Source organism: Spodoptera frugiperda, chromosome 18, assembly GCF_023101765.2.
Source record: "Spodoptera frugiperda isolate SF20-4 chromosome 18, AGI-APGP_CSIRO_Sfru_2.0, whole genome shotgun sequence".
NCBI lineage: Eukaryota > Metazoa > Arthropoda > Insecta > Lepidoptera > Noctuidae > Spodoptera > Spodoptera frugiperda.
The window spans coordinates 1713884-1731455 of NC_064229.1; the positions used below are offsets into that span (position 1 = coordinate 1713884).

General features: G+C 35.9%; 1 protein-coding gene across 2 annotated transcripts; it reads right to left on the reverse strand.

Moving 5' to 3' along the window:
- Positions 1-1371: 1371 nt before the first annotated feature.
- LOC118277949 (protein krasavietz) lies at positions 1372-17368 on the reverse strand. Of its 2 annotated transcripts, none has more exons than XM_035596983.2 (11): positions 17105-17368; positions 16724-16795; positions 7442-7618; positions 6798-6898; positions 6352-6417; positions 5309-5381; positions 4411-4576; positions 3454-3697; positions 2788-2934; positions 2257-2452; positions 1372-1738 (listed from the first exon to the last, which is right to left on the reverse strand). In XM_035596983.2, the coding sequence occupies exons 2-11, from the start codon at positions 16782-16784 to the stop codon at positions 1710-1712; spliced, it is 1260 nt and encodes a 419-aa protein (XP_035452876.1). In that variant the 5' UTR covers positions 16785-16795; positions 17105-17368; the 3' UTR covers positions 1372-1709. The 2 variants fall into 2 exon arrangements, with proteins under 2 accessions (XP_035452876.1, XP_035452877.1); XM_035596984.2 differs by having other exon boundaries at positions 16934-17112.
- Positions 17369-17572: the final 204 nt, after the last annotated feature.

The window sequence follows — 17572 nt, forward strand, 5'->3', positions numbered from 1 at the left end:
TTTATTGTAACTTTCGTGAGATATACTAAATTAATTATTATGTTATTGGCACAACAGTTACGTGTAACATAATAATTAATTCCCAATATTGTTCCAAAAAACTACACATTTGTTCAGTCTATTGAAGCTTACTTTCTACATTCATAATCTTCTGTTGTTTCGTTTGGAGTGTTATCGTGATTTTATAATTTATCTTTCCGTTTACTAAGAAAGTTGTTTCCGTGTAACTACCCACTTTTCTATATTGACTAGCGTTACGTAGTACATAAACTTGCTACTATTTTAAACTAAGGCGCATATACTGATATTGTTCATCAAACTAAAATTACTAGACCCTTATTTACTTGATTAGTAATAATTAGAAGTGAAATAATATTTAGGCAGTTTACGATTAAGACAAATTATACTAGGTAGGTACATTTCTGTATAAGTTTCACGCATTGTGGCCTATGGCGCAGGAACTGACATAACCAGTTTGATCCCCTTCTCGATCCAAGAACTGCGCAAAACAAGATCGCCATTCAACGATTTCCTTTGCTTTTGTTAATTCAACGTTATTACGAAATAAATATTTTAATTTAGGTACGGGGTACTGGTTCCTTTCAAATTTGCATCATGGCGTCTCTGGATTATTCTCAATTTGTATAAGTAACGGAATTTGGGGTGTTTCAAGGTCCCTTATTGTTTGGTAACAAAGATTGGTTCACAACAACTTATTTGTAACGTCCGAAATGAGAAAATGTGTTCCATTTTAAATCCTTTTATTATTTACTAACACGTGTACACTTTATAATAATATTGGTCAGTAATATGTTTGCTTTGTTACAGGCTTTTGAAGTTAAGCAAGAAGGAACGACAGTTATTTTCTTACTACTCTCTAAAATACTTGGTTTATGGAAATTTCTTGAACTAAATATATTGAGAAAACAATTTAACCTACCTATTTATTGGAAACAATTCTTGTAAAACGGGGTAAATAGAAACCGAGGGATGAATAGACACTAGAACAATTTCCCAACCATTTACTGTTAAACCCTTTTCTGTATTTATTCAGTCCTCAAATCTATTTACCCTGTTTTAGAGTTCTCGTTTTCTTTGTGATATTAATTGAATCATTTTATACATATACTAATAATTTGCAATATTTCTAGTACTAACAATTTCATGAAGTTACTTTTTGTTATGCTAATACTATTCTGGATTTTAATAGCTTTTCTGAATTCTCTACTCAATTGAGGTGTTTTCTAACAATACCAAATATATGTGAATAAGTGTTGGAATGTACATCTGCACTCTTTTGGGGGAAAATCCGGTGTCATGTTATATAAAACTAGGAACTAACTAGTTCCCGACTCACAATAAAACACCGAATTGGTTTCCACCATTTATTTGAATTTTACTAAAAAAATTGAATAAAAAATATGGTATTTCATCAACATGTTATTTAGAAATGAATAATATACAGTTGTAGAAAACATTGTCCCGTGTGGTCGCCCTGTGTTAACAATATGACTTATATTATGGTACATTATTATTGGTAGGTGCGACGGCCGGGCTGTCGGTCGGTTGGAGCGCCGCCCCGTGCGTCGGATGTGTCGGGCTGTCGGTCGGTCGGTCGGTCGGGCAGTCGGACTGGGTGCGCGGGCTGTGATTATGCTTCAATGGTGGGACGGCGCCTTGTGTTGTCAGTCTCACTCGCTGCTCTTAATCTAATCTTCTTCTTCGCCACTCTCGGACTCTGTAATATTAGAAAAAAGACAATTAGAAAAACCACTCTTGTTTATTTTTCCAGTTCAGTAATATCCAGCTGGGTTCCAGTTGATCAACGATTTAAATCTAAGACGCCATCATTGCAAGAAGTATCCAATAACAAGCCTAAAGCCTAAGTTCCTTACATAAAAATCATTTTATTTGTCATAACTAACTCCAAAATCAATTAAGAGAAAGATGTAACAGGCGCCAATCTACGATATTTAGTAATGTTGTGCAATTTGTCAAGATATAAAAAATGGCAACCATTATCCGTCTAGTATCTGTCTTGACTCCCTAATTCTAATGGCGCATTTACATTAGTCGGTTAGACCGTATTCGGCTGCAGGCCGTATTCGGTCACCAACTAATATAAACAGGTATTCGGTTTAGCCCTATTTAATTCAGTTTCTGTTAAAACGAATGCGGCCGCCGCCTTCGGTGACCGACCTACGACCGACCTAATGTAAACGCGCCATTACATTATCGAATTAGTTTGTAGCTCACCTTCTTCGGCGCTCTGTAGCCACTCGACGAACTTCTTCATCTGGTCGAGGAACATCATCTTGCCCTTGCTGGAGTTGGGCTCGCGGTACCACTTGAGGATCACCTCCTCGGACAGCACGTTGGTCTTGTACAGCATCACCACCAGCTTGCTGAACGCTCGCATGAAGTTCATGTTCTCGTAACAGTACTCCTGCACCTGGTGGGCGACAACATTCAATGGTTAGTGAATTGTTTTATATCATGAATACATAATGATCTTTTTGTCATAAAATTAAAAGTTTTGGAACATAAATAAGTTATTATAGCTGTATTCTGTAGTATTTATTTCAGAAAAGTGTCCTCATAACAAAGGTATTAGGAGCAAGAAAGTTGGCGGTGCCTGGCAACTGGCTGCTGAATGGATCAACTCATTGTGTGATCCACAAACTGTTGTTTCGGGTCTGGATGGCATGTGTATGTGAACTTGTATATTAGTTAACACACCCACGACACAGGACACAAAAAAAAGAAGTTAAGCAGCGTGATACATACCTTAGTCAATAACGCGATTTCAGCTTTAGCGGACTGCGCGAAGGCAGCCAGCAGTGGAGTGTAGTGACGCAAGTGTTTGGCGGCCTGCTCCGCCAGCAACTCCTCCTTCTTGTTCCACTCGCCTCGCGACATCACACATTGCCAAATCTGTACAACATTTCACAAATATTAGAAATCTGAACTTTATCGTAAGGGTGTAAGGTTGTTTGTGTGTTAAATCAGAGTGCCACATCGTCACCGTACAATAAGATGTCGAGACAAGCACGGAACGGACCGAAAGACTCAGTCTGAACCAGCTCGAAACGATTTCTAGTTGTACTACGACTCGTCATCGAGTATCATCATTAGAAGTGTGTTTAAATGGAATAAAATCGAATTGCTTGTTTTCAAGAACTATACGTTCTTGAAAACACAAGCAATTCGATTTTGTTAAGGCAGAGAGACTGAAAAGAATATATATATTTTACGACGAAACAAAAGGGTGAGTCATATCGTTTTATATCCTATTGCCTTTTAATCATTGGCGCCGCGCCGTCAGGGTTACTTTCAGGGTTGTACCTCATCAATAAACATGTTTGTCTACTCATGTGATAAGCACAGAATAAACCTTTCTATGTTTGTGTATAACTGTATGTGTGTGTTCAATAAAAATTGCATGGTACTCACAATAGCGACGACCTCGTGTTCAGGAATGGAGTGTTTGTGCGCCATGTCGCGCAGGTCCGATATGAGGTCCCGCACGGGCTTGTCTTCGGCCAGCTCGTCCAGCAGCGCCTGCGTCAGCTCGCGGCGAGCTTCCTGCGAGGCTTGCGCGCGATGCAGGCGGAGTAGCTCGCCGAGACCGCGCGACGCGAACGACGCGGCCAGCACGTCCTCGCTGCGACGGTTCAGCGGCAGGAACTCCAACAGTCTGAGGTGGAAACACGAGGTTATTGCTCAACTCTTTCATAAATAAGCCTATAACATACGAGAGTATATTGGATACACAGAGTCACTAATGCCTGTTATCACCAACCTATCCTAAATCTTAAGGAACCCCTAAGCTAATATAGGTGACATTTAACGACATCTTGGTTCTCATCCCTCTATAAGTGACACCTAACACTAATAGTACACATAAGGTGTTATCCTAGGTGCTACTAAGAAACGGTTTACGAATAATGAAATGAAGAGAATGTAGCAGCATTAATGACTATGTCGCAATAGTACGACAAGCCAGTACAATGTTTCATTGCTCTACCCTTATTGTGAAGAACGTATTCTACTGAGAATGCGTCCGGATGTTTAAGGGAGCATCACAGGTTTATTAATACTAATCTGAAACTTGTAGTCATACTAGACTAGAATTGCGACAATGCCACAAAATTGTAGACTATTATGTGGAATGGCGTAAAATCAGGCACTATTGCAGAATCCAGATGAATGCTAAAAAAACAAAAACTGAGAAAACCCAACAATAATTGGTACAGTAATCTGATCTGAGTATGAAAGTAGAAAAAAATCTCTTTGTTTGGTATTTACTCCAGCAATCACTACCCAAGACATACATGTAACATTTTAACTTGAAACTTTCAATACAGGTTTGGACTATCCTAAAATGTAGTTATCGATTGTGACACGAACCTGCCTTCAAGCTGCCCCCGTTTGAGTGCGGTGACGAGGGATGTGACCCCTCGCTCCGCCTTCACGGTGGCGAACACCTCCAGCACGAAGTCCAGCGCCAGGTTGTCCTTCAGCAAGTGCTCGTTCACCAACACCAACAGGACCGACGGTGGCACGCAACCATTGCCTGTACAGATAGAACAAGTGTTAATAATGGTAACAAATAAATGAAGTTATTACATAATTACTACATAATATGTTACTTAGTATAGAATCAGGGGTTACTTTTACTTATTATTGTATTTAATAAGCTACAAAACGTTACTTTTCACGTCAATATGACACAATGAAAATATAAAAGAAATCCTGCATATTAACAAAATTTCATCAATCTTGATGAATATTATTTAGTTTTAATTTAACAATAATCTTTCTGTTCAAAAAACAAGTTATTAACTCAAAGCCACATATTCGTCTTTTTGCAAAAAATGTCGTGCAGCCACACCTAGGTCACGTATAGAAACACGATCTAATTGAACGGCCACACTTTTCTATAGCACTACTTGGACACCACGCAACGCAGTAGACGTTACATGGCTCTAATCGTGTGCAATCTCTCTCAAAAAGAGCTATGTGTGGGTCGGGATCGAACTCGCGCACATGAGCACGACAGTAGAAGCTTTTGTACAAGAGCCACGAAAGCTTTAAGTGTCAGAGTTGAAATAGATGTCCTATCTTGCAAAGAGAAGTGAAATATTGTTTCACAATATTCATGTAACGTATGATAACTAGCTGTGTCCTATAGAATCACGTGTTCTAGGTTAATCGGAGATAATAAATATGACCAACATGAAATTATTGACTATTAGCAAAATATCCGTAAAAAAACTGGATATTTTATGTAAAGTAAGAAACTTACCGATCCATAGTGCAGTCATACGAGCAAGCTTGATGCGCTGCAGTGGCTCGAAACCCTTGAGGTACACCAGCACCTATAACAATATAATTATTATATTAATACCTCTGAATATCATACTCAGCGACTTGCTATGGCCTATATCCAGCAGTGCATGGAAGTGGGCTTGCCCGTTCCATCATCTTCCTGGTTAATACACCACAATCTTCAGGTTTTTATGGGGTACAGGACAAACGAACAGACATAACGTCCGATTAGAGCCGCCACCAGACACCACAAATGCGTGGCCCGCCACAATGCTCGACCACAACTTGACATAAAACATTCAATAAAGTCTTATTGCCCAGTTGATGATATAAACCCAAGAGACGTCGATAAACGGGTAGGTAGATATAGTATGACGTAGATAACTGGTAGTGACGTAAATAATTAGGTATAACTAGAACGAGAACAGGTACGACTAGTGACAGGTAATTTAAAATAATGGCTGTGTAGATGTAGATACATTGTCGGATTTCGTGAAATCGATTCCAACTTGATTGGATATCGTAGTTATATTGCAAGTTAGTTTGGCTGGGTGCCAACTCATGATAGTAACTTTAATGTTTCACGTGAGTTTAAGCAATTATTAAAATCTACGTAAGGAGTTTACTATCAACTCTATGCTTGACAGTCCGTATTTGGAAACAGTTTCAAAAGATTCAGGTTTATCAGAGAGTGCTGCTATCTCATCTCTTACGGCCAGTTTCAAACTTATTTATCTGTAGATTTGCCTACTAGAGATAGTATTTTGACATAAGCTCCATACAAAATGTGTCAAAATTCTATCTCTAGTAGGCGAATCTACAGATAGATAGGTTTATTGAAACTGGCCGCTAGTCGATTCATACGACATCCACGGTTAGTTTAAGAGATAGTGACAAATGTATCTCACTCTGCTGTCATACCACTGCCCAACTTATTATTTTACCAAAGGATACCATGTCAATTTCTTTAGTACAATTATCATTTTAACAAGTTTTCTGAAGTAAACAAGTATAACTTACCTTTTTCATCTCCTCCTCAAACATCTTTTCCAAGTATTTGTAACGTCTCATGAGCTTCACAAATACCTGCAAACAATTATTTACTGCATTAGTACCTGTGTGTGGCGAGTATGTGCTAATTCATGAGAGAGCACGATGTCAGATATAAACGAACGAGAAAGGGTTTCTCAACACAAGTGTTCAGGACTCTAGCCATGTTTTTCATCATGTAAACAGATTTAAGTGTGTATATTGAGTTGATTCTAAGAAAATAAGAATGTTTAGGTATAAATTGGATGAAATTAATAAAAAAGGTGTTTTGTAAATAGTTGTAATCAATATTTACAAGTAATTACGTTCCTTAGACAGTTCTTTAAGCTATTTAGTGTTCTCCATAGTACTAGGGTACAATAAATGCACATATCCCTACAAAAACCTACTTATAACGACAAAAATACTTAACATACCTGTTCAAAGTTTCGCATGGTATCCATGTCTTCGTTTGCGGTGAAGATGCAGGTGTTAGTCTTCGGGGATTCGCCGTCCATCGACACCGAACCGCCGGGGACTGGCAGAGATAGAGCTCCATTAGTATAAAGTATAGGTACCAGTGATGGGATAAGATGTATTGCTTATAAATCAGAGATAAAAACGAACGAACAGGTTTTGTCCACATTTATTTCAGGACTCTAGCCAAGTGTTTCATCATGTGAAATTGTTGAAGGTAGGAATTATGATTGACTAACTTAATATTATAAAGATTTTTATCATCATAACTATACTATCACTCATTAGTCCCACAATGTTTACTGCTAATCATGAGTTCCTGATTAGCCAGTAGCAAGCAACCTCTCTAAATATTTTACTAATAAGAAATACTGACAATGATCACAGTGCAATAACTGATGACCAATGCATTGCTGTTCCTTAGGACAGTGAAATAAGCTGTTATAATACCATGCTAAATGATCACAGCTCAGTTATCGATGACAGTAAAATAAGCTGTTATGCCACCAATTCCAACTTGTATAGGTTTCATACTACCACCACATTATACCCTGGAAGATCATAATGAGGTGTCCTACCCAGCAGTAATCAAAGAGTAACTTACGCAGAAGCCCCCCGGCGATGAGCACGTCGAATATGACTTCGCCATAGCGCCGATAGTCGAGTTTCGAGCCAGCCGCGTCTAAGAACTTGTACGCCGCGTCGAGGTCACCGCCGGCGCGCTCCAGACCTTGCACGAGCGCGTCGCGGAAGCCGTTCGGATCGTACTTCTCTTTCTCATCTGGAAAAAAGGAGACATAGAAGGTTAACAACAAAATATTTCAAGTTAAACACGTAATTATGTGACGATAAACCATCAGTAAGGAAAGGGTTAGGTTATGCAGCATTAATAGGTCGTTCTACCCTTGACAATTTAATAAATTTTCAATATTATCACTTTGTAATAAAGTTAAAATCTATTAAACCAACTTGAAATATTGTAGATAGGACGATGTGCTGGCGTCTCCACAAAGTTACATGATTGGACGGTGCCCTCGATTCGGAAAATGCTAGCTTAGCTGTGCGAGCCTTGAATAAAACGCTTGGTAACGAAAAAGGATAGGATTTTGATAACATGCCAGAAAACCGTATAAACCTCGCCTTGGCACACGTGACATATTGGGTTTCATTATCGAGCTAAAATGATATTTTGTTCAATAGACATTAAGGCTAACGATATTGTTCCCGAACTACAAATCAATTTGTAACTTACCCGTCAATTTCCATATATTAATAAGTAATTAATACAATGATTTTAACCTCAAAATGTATAAGTTACAACACTACAACTTTGTAGTTGTGATTCCATTCGAGTATTTGCCAAGACTACTTTGATTTCAAGTTATCTTGGCGACCTACTTTTGGGTGGGTGCGATAGTAAGGCGGTTGGCCAGTTTACTGATAATTTCCTTAAAAAAAGTATCAGCCAATGGCAAACGATTGCGTTTTAGGAAGCAATTTTAAGCTTATTGTTATCATTGTAAGGTTGGAACTGATAGGAGACAAAAACTACTGTTAAACGTGTACTTAGTGGCGCCACTTACGTAACAAAAATGATAATAATTAGTCTACAACTAGACATTTTTATACTAGTTAACAAAGTAAAACATCAATTAACTTCCCTTGACCATAATACAACATAGTAAATAAATTAATTAAAAAAATTAAAAAACCCGACTGCATAAAAACACTTTAAATAAAAACTGAAAATTAAAAAACAAGCTTAGTCTAAAAGTGTAGATAGCAATACACAAAAAATAATAATCTTATGCGAAACATAATTGAGTGCAACAGTCGGGACCCATATTGAATGATTTTAGTCTAGTTTATTTAATGGGTCCCGACTGTTACACTCAATTATGTTTCGCATAAGATTATTATTTTTTGTGTATTGCTATCTACACTTTTAGACTAAGCTTGTTTTTTAATTTTCAGTTTTTATTTAAAGTGTTTTTTATGCAGTCGGGTTTTTTAATTTTTTTAATTAATTTATTTTTATTTAACACTTTTTAGTTAGTTATAATACGGCTATGTGTTCTGTCTAAAAATGTTGTAATTTCAATATATTTTTTATTGTGAGGGGTTTTTGTCCGTAATAGTATTAATCCTTATCCTTTTAAATAGTCTATTAATTTTCTACATTAAATGAAGATAAAATTTGCTCTTTACACTGTTTCAAAATTTCTACTAGTTTTAGACAAAAAACGGTCTTTACAGTTGACGCGTTGCATGGGCTATGATTCCTTATTTAACGTTCAGCAAAGCGAGGGCGGGTCGCTAGTCCTTTATTTATAAATAAATTCATTGTAAATAATTTAGTTTAGACGTACTTTTATTATCACTTTTCACTTTTAAGTTTAGAAACCGCTAGTCAATCGCGTCGCATAGTACCTATACGAGTATTTAGTTTGGATAATAAAGAACATAATTGCACATAGTATTTTTTTTCTATATGTCAGTGATATACCATTTTGGAATCCTCATGATGAGCTCTTTAATTTGATACCCATATTGTAGCAAATAAAAAAATTTTTTTTTTACTTCTTTCTAGGGCGCCTCACGGCCGCCATCTTGGTTTTTGTTTTACGTCACATATCTAAGAACACTTGGGTAATTAAGACGAATCCAACGATACCCCGATTGTCGAAATCCATCAAGCCGTTTCGAAGAAATGAGGTAATAAAGAATATTAGGCTCATACATACAAGATACGCGCGAAAAACATAACCCTTCCTTGGCAGTCGGGTAAAAAACAAGAGGAATTCACATAGCTGACAAAAGAAACATTTTTATGGAGTAGTGGTGTTCTAAGAAACTCTTCACTTATTTTATACATATTTTGGTAGATTAGACATAGTTCAAATTTAAGATTTTATAAGTTAAGAAATGGAATCTTTGCCTTCTATAACCAAAAGATTAGAAGCTCCTCCCATAGTCATGACAATGCTCATAAGATAGCAATGATGGGCCCACAAAGGTTGCCAACTTTCTAACATTAAGCTAATTTATTACACCCGTGGGATCAGCAGGTCTGAGCTTATCGCGCTACGTTCATTATACATGACTTTCACTTGGTATAAAATTAATAAATCACATATCTACTAGGGTTACGAATGTGAAAAGGTTAATGGTCTGCATGCATAGACAATAAAGAAGTTAATAATTTCTGTGTCTCAGTGTCACGACATATTATTATAACTTAATTGATTATCATGCATTGATTACTCTGGCAAAGTCATCAAATAAATAATAATTAACTATATACTTCTTTTGAGCCGTGTATAGTCTACCTATCGCTTTATAACAAAAACAGCCACTATGTTACATTATTTTCATGTGTAGCCAAACAATTATTTTGGTGGACAAAACAACAAGCTGTTTGTTGACATAAATATGGCAATGTGCCAAAATTAGAACAATTGCGGAGTTTCGAGTAAAAATCTGTACATCCGTGCGTTTGACATGGAGGTGCGAAATCTCGATTACATGGGCAAAGACGAAGGTTACGCAAGACAATGAAGATAAAAAATCTATTATAAGAAATAATATCAATTGATTATTTAGAAACAAGTCCTGCATTTTATCTGATTATCCGGCGATTCTATGTAAAAATAATTTCGAATTACAAAAGTACCTAGAAACCAACTTTAAACACATGTTTGCAGACACAATTATTAAGAAAGATTAACGATTAAAATGTATAATTAACTTTTTGTTCAAAAATAATCATGTTCAAATGTTATCTTGTTAAATAGTATGTAGTTAGCTATCTACATCTACAGTGAAGTAAATGTTTGGCCTTGCCATTTTTCGTCATTTGGTATCTTTTGAAATTACATAAGTCTGACCAATGCCAATGTCGGCTGGTTATGTATGCGAACTCTATAGTACATATAGCTTTATTATGTAAATTAGTAGCTTTTACCGATTCCGGTTTTAATTTCACGAGAAGCCATTTTGTCGAGAGAATTGTTGTTGTCAGTTTGTTGAATTTCTGCTTTAAATAAGGAATTTTAGACATATGTACAGGTATTGCGTTTTATTTGATTAATATTGTATAAAGTGCAGCCATTTGGTGCACAGAAAAAACTGAAACATGTTCTGGTTAATTTACAAAATACTTTATTACCGAATATTTTTTTACATTACAATCGTGTTACTTACTATTAGAGTAAGCCGAAACATGACTGCTTTAGTAGAAAAACTTCGTGACATTGAATTTTTTACGAGACTTCCTCGTTTTGTTTGTCTTACGATAACAAATGATAAAATCGGCATGTAATTCAGGTGTAACACAGACCTAGTTACAACTTACATATTTTAATAAATTGCTTGGCTTAGCAACAAGCATTTTTATCCAGAAAAATACTATTAAAACAATATTATTCCCATGAATTAAGGATTGGCCTTCAGGATTACTTAATATTTTAATATTACCTCAAAAAATTCTTCATAAGCAAGTATTAAAAAAGTCCAATTAACCACGCCTACGAAAATTGTTGGAGGCTCAAATCTTGGAAACTCCTAAACAGTTTATAATTAAAAGTTTCGGCGGTCGAGTTAAAAGGCCGAGGCACTAGCGTCAAAGGTTCGTCAGAATCACGCTCCGTGCCTAAAATGGACAAGTTGCGAATAATAATTTGGTATCACAAGTGCTATTTTTAGCAACGATCCACCAACTTGTTTAACTTAACTCGTCTGAAACGTAAACTGTAGAGGAAAATTTTGACGAGTTTATACAAATATTTAATGCGTACCTATAATATCATGCCGTTTACCCCCTGAACAGTTGTTAAAGTAAGAAACGTCGGCAGTACCTTTCCAGGTGGAAATATTTTAATGTTTCTTTTGAAATCCCTACTTCTAGCTCGGAGTAATATTTAATAACAAAAGTTGCCCTTCAATAGGATTTTCTCCTGTTACGTGGGTGCGTTGAGTTTAGTGGGTGAATTGTTGCACCAATCGTGCTGGAGATGAATTTCAAAAACTCCTCGAAATCGATCGACCTCGAATTCTCATGAATCATTTCAGTGACTCCTCGTGAGTCAATCCCAAATAATGAATCAAAGAATTTAACCAATGATCACCAAAAGTTAACGTGGAAACAAGGCCAACCAGTGTTGCTCAACCGGTAAAACTTTGAAGCATCACCTCTCATCTCAAAAGAGGTAAGCAGATGTCTTCTTGACAATTAGAACATTTTAAACCGAGCATATTGAAACAAATATGTCAATAGCTGGAAGAATATTCGGATAAACGGCAGCTGTCGTTAACTCCGACTTATGTTGCATGTAAAAATAAAATAAAAAAGTTGATGTACAGTTGGAAAGCTCCTTATAAGCGGGCAACTGAACGGATGGTACCGCTAGTGTGTGTACCGTTACGTTTTGTTAGCGTCCGTCAGTGGAATATTACGGAAGACCGCGTCAACTGATCTGCTAATGGCACTCAGTAGTAGTATATACTTATACATCTATATAAAGTGATATACCTTAATACTGCTAGTAAAACCACTATTTTGTTGGGTAGTACTAGAGACCACTATTTTTTTGATTAGGGGTTCAGGAACCAATGTTCTAACTAGCAGACTTGGCAGAAGGAACAGTCACAAAAGCTACACGTTTAGTTAAATAATGAAACATTTCCCACAATTGCGAATAGGTAGTGATGTCGTAAACTGTGAATAACTTGAGCAGATGTTTGCACGAGGCTTACATGAACGCTGCTGTAACGGCCGGGACCGTCACGTGTGTGGGAACGCGACGTTATCCTGCCTCAAATATATAACCTATATTACAAGACTAGCTGTTCCTCGCGGCTTTGTCCGCGTAGAATAAATAGACTTGGATTTTATTTAAGTCTAGATATTGCAGACAATAAAGGATTTTCTTCGTAACTACTAACTGAAATTTTTCAAAAGGGAAGAAGGTCGATTGTATGAGTAAAGTTACTAAATAAAATTGTGTCAAAAACTTATAAATGTATTCAGAACTTTCCAGAAATTGTGTCGCCTCAAGGCGCGGAGAGCTAAGTTGAGCAAGCGACCTGATTCCTCAAGGATTCTAATTACGTAAGCATTGTTAAAATTCCAAGATTCCGTACAAAGGAAGATATTTGCTGTGTGGAAATAAGCTACCTACTTTGCTTTGACTTATTTGTAAGACCAAAGCTTTGAGATCTTTGTTTGTTCTGTATAAAATCCAATCGTAATTCCATTGTAAAGTAGAGGAAAACATCGGTTGGATGTCAACAGGAAAATTACAAACGAATATAAATAATATGGACTGATGACGTCGATATTATTTATTCAAAACAAAATTACAACGAGCTGCAACTAGTTTTTCTGTTTACCACACTGTACGAAGGTACTACATTATAAGTACATTTATGGACTAGTTCTATGAATTGTGTAATCAATGGACAATTTTACTATGCCAGTAGATTTTAAATACAAATACAGAGGGAATTGACTTGGTCGATTACCCACATCTTTAAAACCCATACAATTATGGAATTTTCTGTTAAGAAATACCTACATGAAAATAGTTATCTATCTAGTATTTTGTGGAAGAAACCCCTACTACAACATTTTAGAAGGCTTTATTCAAGTTGAAATAACGGAGTAAAAGAGTGTGTAGGAATAAAATGAGTGGCATTCAACGACGGCTGGGAATGATATTTGTGTCCAATGCAACGATTGACGTCATTTACAGAGCGAATGTTCTCGACCCTACATTCCTATTTGGGAATTCGGGATAAATGGGGACAAACTAGTTACGCAACACGTATTCCAACTAGAACATTAGGACAGTAACAGGGACTTGTGTGAAAATATAGAGTTAGGAAAGAAATTAGCTTTAAATGTGGTCTTCCAAAGAGACGAGATAGAAAGAGGTGTGTAAGAATCGTAACCATTGGCGTTCCTCTCTGCCTACCTATACAGGCGTGAGGTTATGTATGTATGTGGTCTTCCATAGTAACATTAGACCTTTTCGCAAAGGTTTAAGATAGGTTCTTTCTTCAAAAGATCGAACCACACGATGCGTGAAGCTAGGATAGATAAACTACCGTAGCTATACGTATGCTAGCCGTACAAAACGTTAGAGTAAGATAACGAAATATCAAGTTAGGTACGGAGCGGCTAATTCCTGCAATAGTTTGCATAATTTATGCAGCGAAGGAAGGTTGACCTCATTCGGACTGGCTCGGTCCCTTGACTCTAATTGGCTAGATAACTTTTATTTACAGAAGGTAGATAGTTGCTACCGTTTATTGGATACATTTTCATGATTTTTCCGAATTCCATTTTGGTGAAATTGATTTTACTGGATTATATTTGAAAATTGCTTGTTGAATAGTGATTCTGATTAAATTTATATTTTAAATGTGGAAGGGAATTAAGAGGACGATCTAAGGCTGTGTTGCTATGAAAGAGAATGGAATAAAACATGGGGATAAGGGCAGGCAGAACGTTTTGTATATAAATTATCTGTATATATAAAATAATTGTACGGATAATAAACATTGTGCAATGAATAAATAAATAAACAACGAAAATACAATGACTCAGAATAAGTACCCAACTAATGAAAAAGTCTTCTGGAAATATGATTCATTTTAAGATAAGGGTGTTACAGACTGGAGTACATGTTTAATTGCTTGTATTTGATAACTTAATTACCAGAGGAAGATACGATGGATTATTATATTACATTAACGACATTTTGGAATAAAGAAGGTATCTTTTTATTCAGATGAGAAAAAACCTTATAAATGGATCAAAAGACGTGTGATCAGGGAGGCGTAGACGTATTTGTACAAAAAAATGGGACCATAGACAACGCATTTGAATGATATTCACGATAACACAAAAAAAGAGATAGCATCGTAGGCGGGAGGACGACACAAAAAATATGCGTAAATACAAGAAAAAACAAAACAGAGGAATAGGATTTTAGATAAAAGTCGCAAGATTTTACATTGTGACAAGTTTTAAAAATGAAGTCATTCTCACTAAACAAGTAAAATATTACGTTCATGTACTTGAATAAATAAAGGCTTTCATTATTACCTACATATAGAAGTAAATCCGCGTCAAAAAGCTAGTTTACAAAATAAATAGACACACATGATGATGTTTTTAGATCAGGACAATCGTGCGGTTGTCCAGTGCAAAGTCCGAGCTATATTTGTCAAGACAAGGGCCACTCTTAACAATTGCGAGTGTCCAGCAATTTAGTTTATACGCGTCACACTTCAAAGACATTATCACAATTAAAATGACTTTGTAAATTACAGTGGAAAACTCGTCTCATTGTAAATAATACGTTTTTATTGTTATTTTTTTTTTTTATTGGATGTAGTTATTTTATTCTCGCGACATCATTACGATTTTATGAATTCTTTAATGTTGTAAATAGCTGAGGCATTGCTGTATTCTCTTGTTGCTATCTGAGTAAAATATAAGTTGCTATCAATAAACTATAGGTATCTATAGAACTGCTTATTTGGGGTATGTTATGTTGAACAAATTGTAAATCAATCATACATAATAGCATGGCTAAATAACCAGGGTATTTTGTCAAAAGGCACTGAACTTTCAAGTTCAACGACATGATGTTTAATTATACTAAAAACTTGAGTAAGCTTATTATGACAACACAAAGGATATAATGGATTAATTTATACACGAGGAAATAAACAACAAAGGAAAATATAGATCAAAACTTTGAAGAGTTAATGGACCCTCTATTGATTTTTTTAAATTATAAAATGTATTGATTTCTGCCTTGAATATCAGGAAAATCTATATCAATAAATATTTAAAAAATATTAGTAAAATTATAATGTAAATAGGACAGAAAACAGTATAAAATATTTCTGCTGCTCAATTCTCCATGGAAAGTGGTTCGTCACATTTTACAGTTCCAAATTGCCAAGAGAAAGTAAATTCTATTGTGATTGAGGTCACAATACCACAACTTGCCAGTTGCTGTAGGCTGAATACATCAATTGTCAATGCCAGAATAAAAGTAGAAGGATGTGTCTATTAAACATAATTGGCTTGTCTATGACAAAACCTTGCATGCACACATAACCTAATTCTTTTGTAACTTATGAAAATTGATTTTGTAGATAATTTTGTTGTATTATTTTAGTTGTTATGTTATTATTTTGAATCATGTTCACACAAGAATCGTTGAAAAATATTTAGAACTACAAAAATTATTAAAGTTATTGATTTAGATTAAGATACAGATGAGTAATATGTATTTGACTGTAAATAACAAAATTATAGATATCTAAGTTAAAACAAAAACATTTTGAACTGATGATTACCAAATTATTTTGAGCATCCATTGATTTATTGATGAAATGATTAGGTAACCAAGAATATTAAGTAGATACCACACTCTGAAGTAGGTATTTGAGAGAAACAAATGAATGACAAAGTATGTACTCCACAAAATACAATACAAAGTGTTTTCCATGAAATTGGAAAAATCATGTATTGTATGACTGGAAAATACAATTTCATTTTGAGTGGGCAGATACTTGAACATCAAGTGCTAATTGAATAGCAGAGTAAGTAATTGTTTGAGAAACTACAGCATGTGGCCTACTTCCTCAACGATTGCCAACGTTCTACAAAGAAACATGGCTAGGAAATTAATGCCCAGTACAATGTCACGGCCAAGGCGAGCGTTATTAAATTAACGACTCGATGTTTATACCCCTAGCTCGTCTTCCACCCAGTATAAGATTAGCTAACTTCGAATAACTTGACCCGGGACGCAAACAAGGAATCTGGGCATGTGTCCAAATTTCAAGTTAAAAAATCACTTACCTCTTTTTCTGGTCTTGATCCGTTGACCCGATAATACTGGTTTTTCTACCTTCTGACTCATACAATATATTGCTGAAAAGAACAACACGTGGCAATTAATAAAGGTCCATTCCGTTATAAGGTCATCGCCCGCGGTGCGCCACGCAACCCCAGGCTCGACCCTTCGTCCTACTGTTATGGCGTCCAAATTTCCAAATACGCTTCACTTACTTCTAATAAATCGGGACTGCTGAATCAATTTCCAGAAGGAATATTCCACAACCCGATAACGAGATCACCTGGCTATGACTCAGCAAGGACTCCAAGGAGTTTAGATTCACGATTCTCAATATCGAACAAAGCAACGACACGCTACAAAGTAGTATGTGCACTGATACTTACATATTGACAGGTTATGTAGGAGCCTTTTACTCCTTTTGCGAGTTCTCTAGGACTGCGCCTGTTCAGAAAAGAAAGAAACGCTGCGACGATCTCTATTCCCCTGTGCTAGAGACAACGTGTGTGGACTATGGAGTCGCCGGATTTCCGGTTGAGTCGCGACGATCGATTCAAATCTGCCGGAGCCTTTTCCTTTCTAAAGTATTATGCTGATACCTTTCAAACAATATAATTAGGACTGTTTACGAGATTTACTTATATTTATGTAAAATAACTGAAGTAAGCACGTATTACGCTCCGAAGAGACAGAAATGCTTCGAAAGACAAAACAATAGAAATTTACAATATTGTCATATATCAGCACAATCTAAAGTTTAATAAAAATAAAAATATTTTAAAAGACGACACAATAAATTTGATAAATTTTGTATCACTTTATTAAAAAATCACAATTTGAATGGAAAGTATTTG

Coding starts and splice junctions, on each gene's coding strand:
- LOC118277949 (XM_035596983.2), bottom strand. CDS start 16,784: ATGAGTCAGAAGGTAGAAAAACCAGTATTATCGGGTCAACGGATCAAG. Junction 3,698..4,410: donor CGGGGGCAGCTTGAAGGCAG/GTTCGTGTCACA, acceptor TTTCCACCTCAG/ACTGTTGGAGTTCCTGCCGC. Junction 1,739..2,256: donor GCTACAGAGCGCCGAAGAAG/GTGAGCTACAAA, acceptor CTAATATTACAG/AGTCCGAGAGTGGCGAAGAA.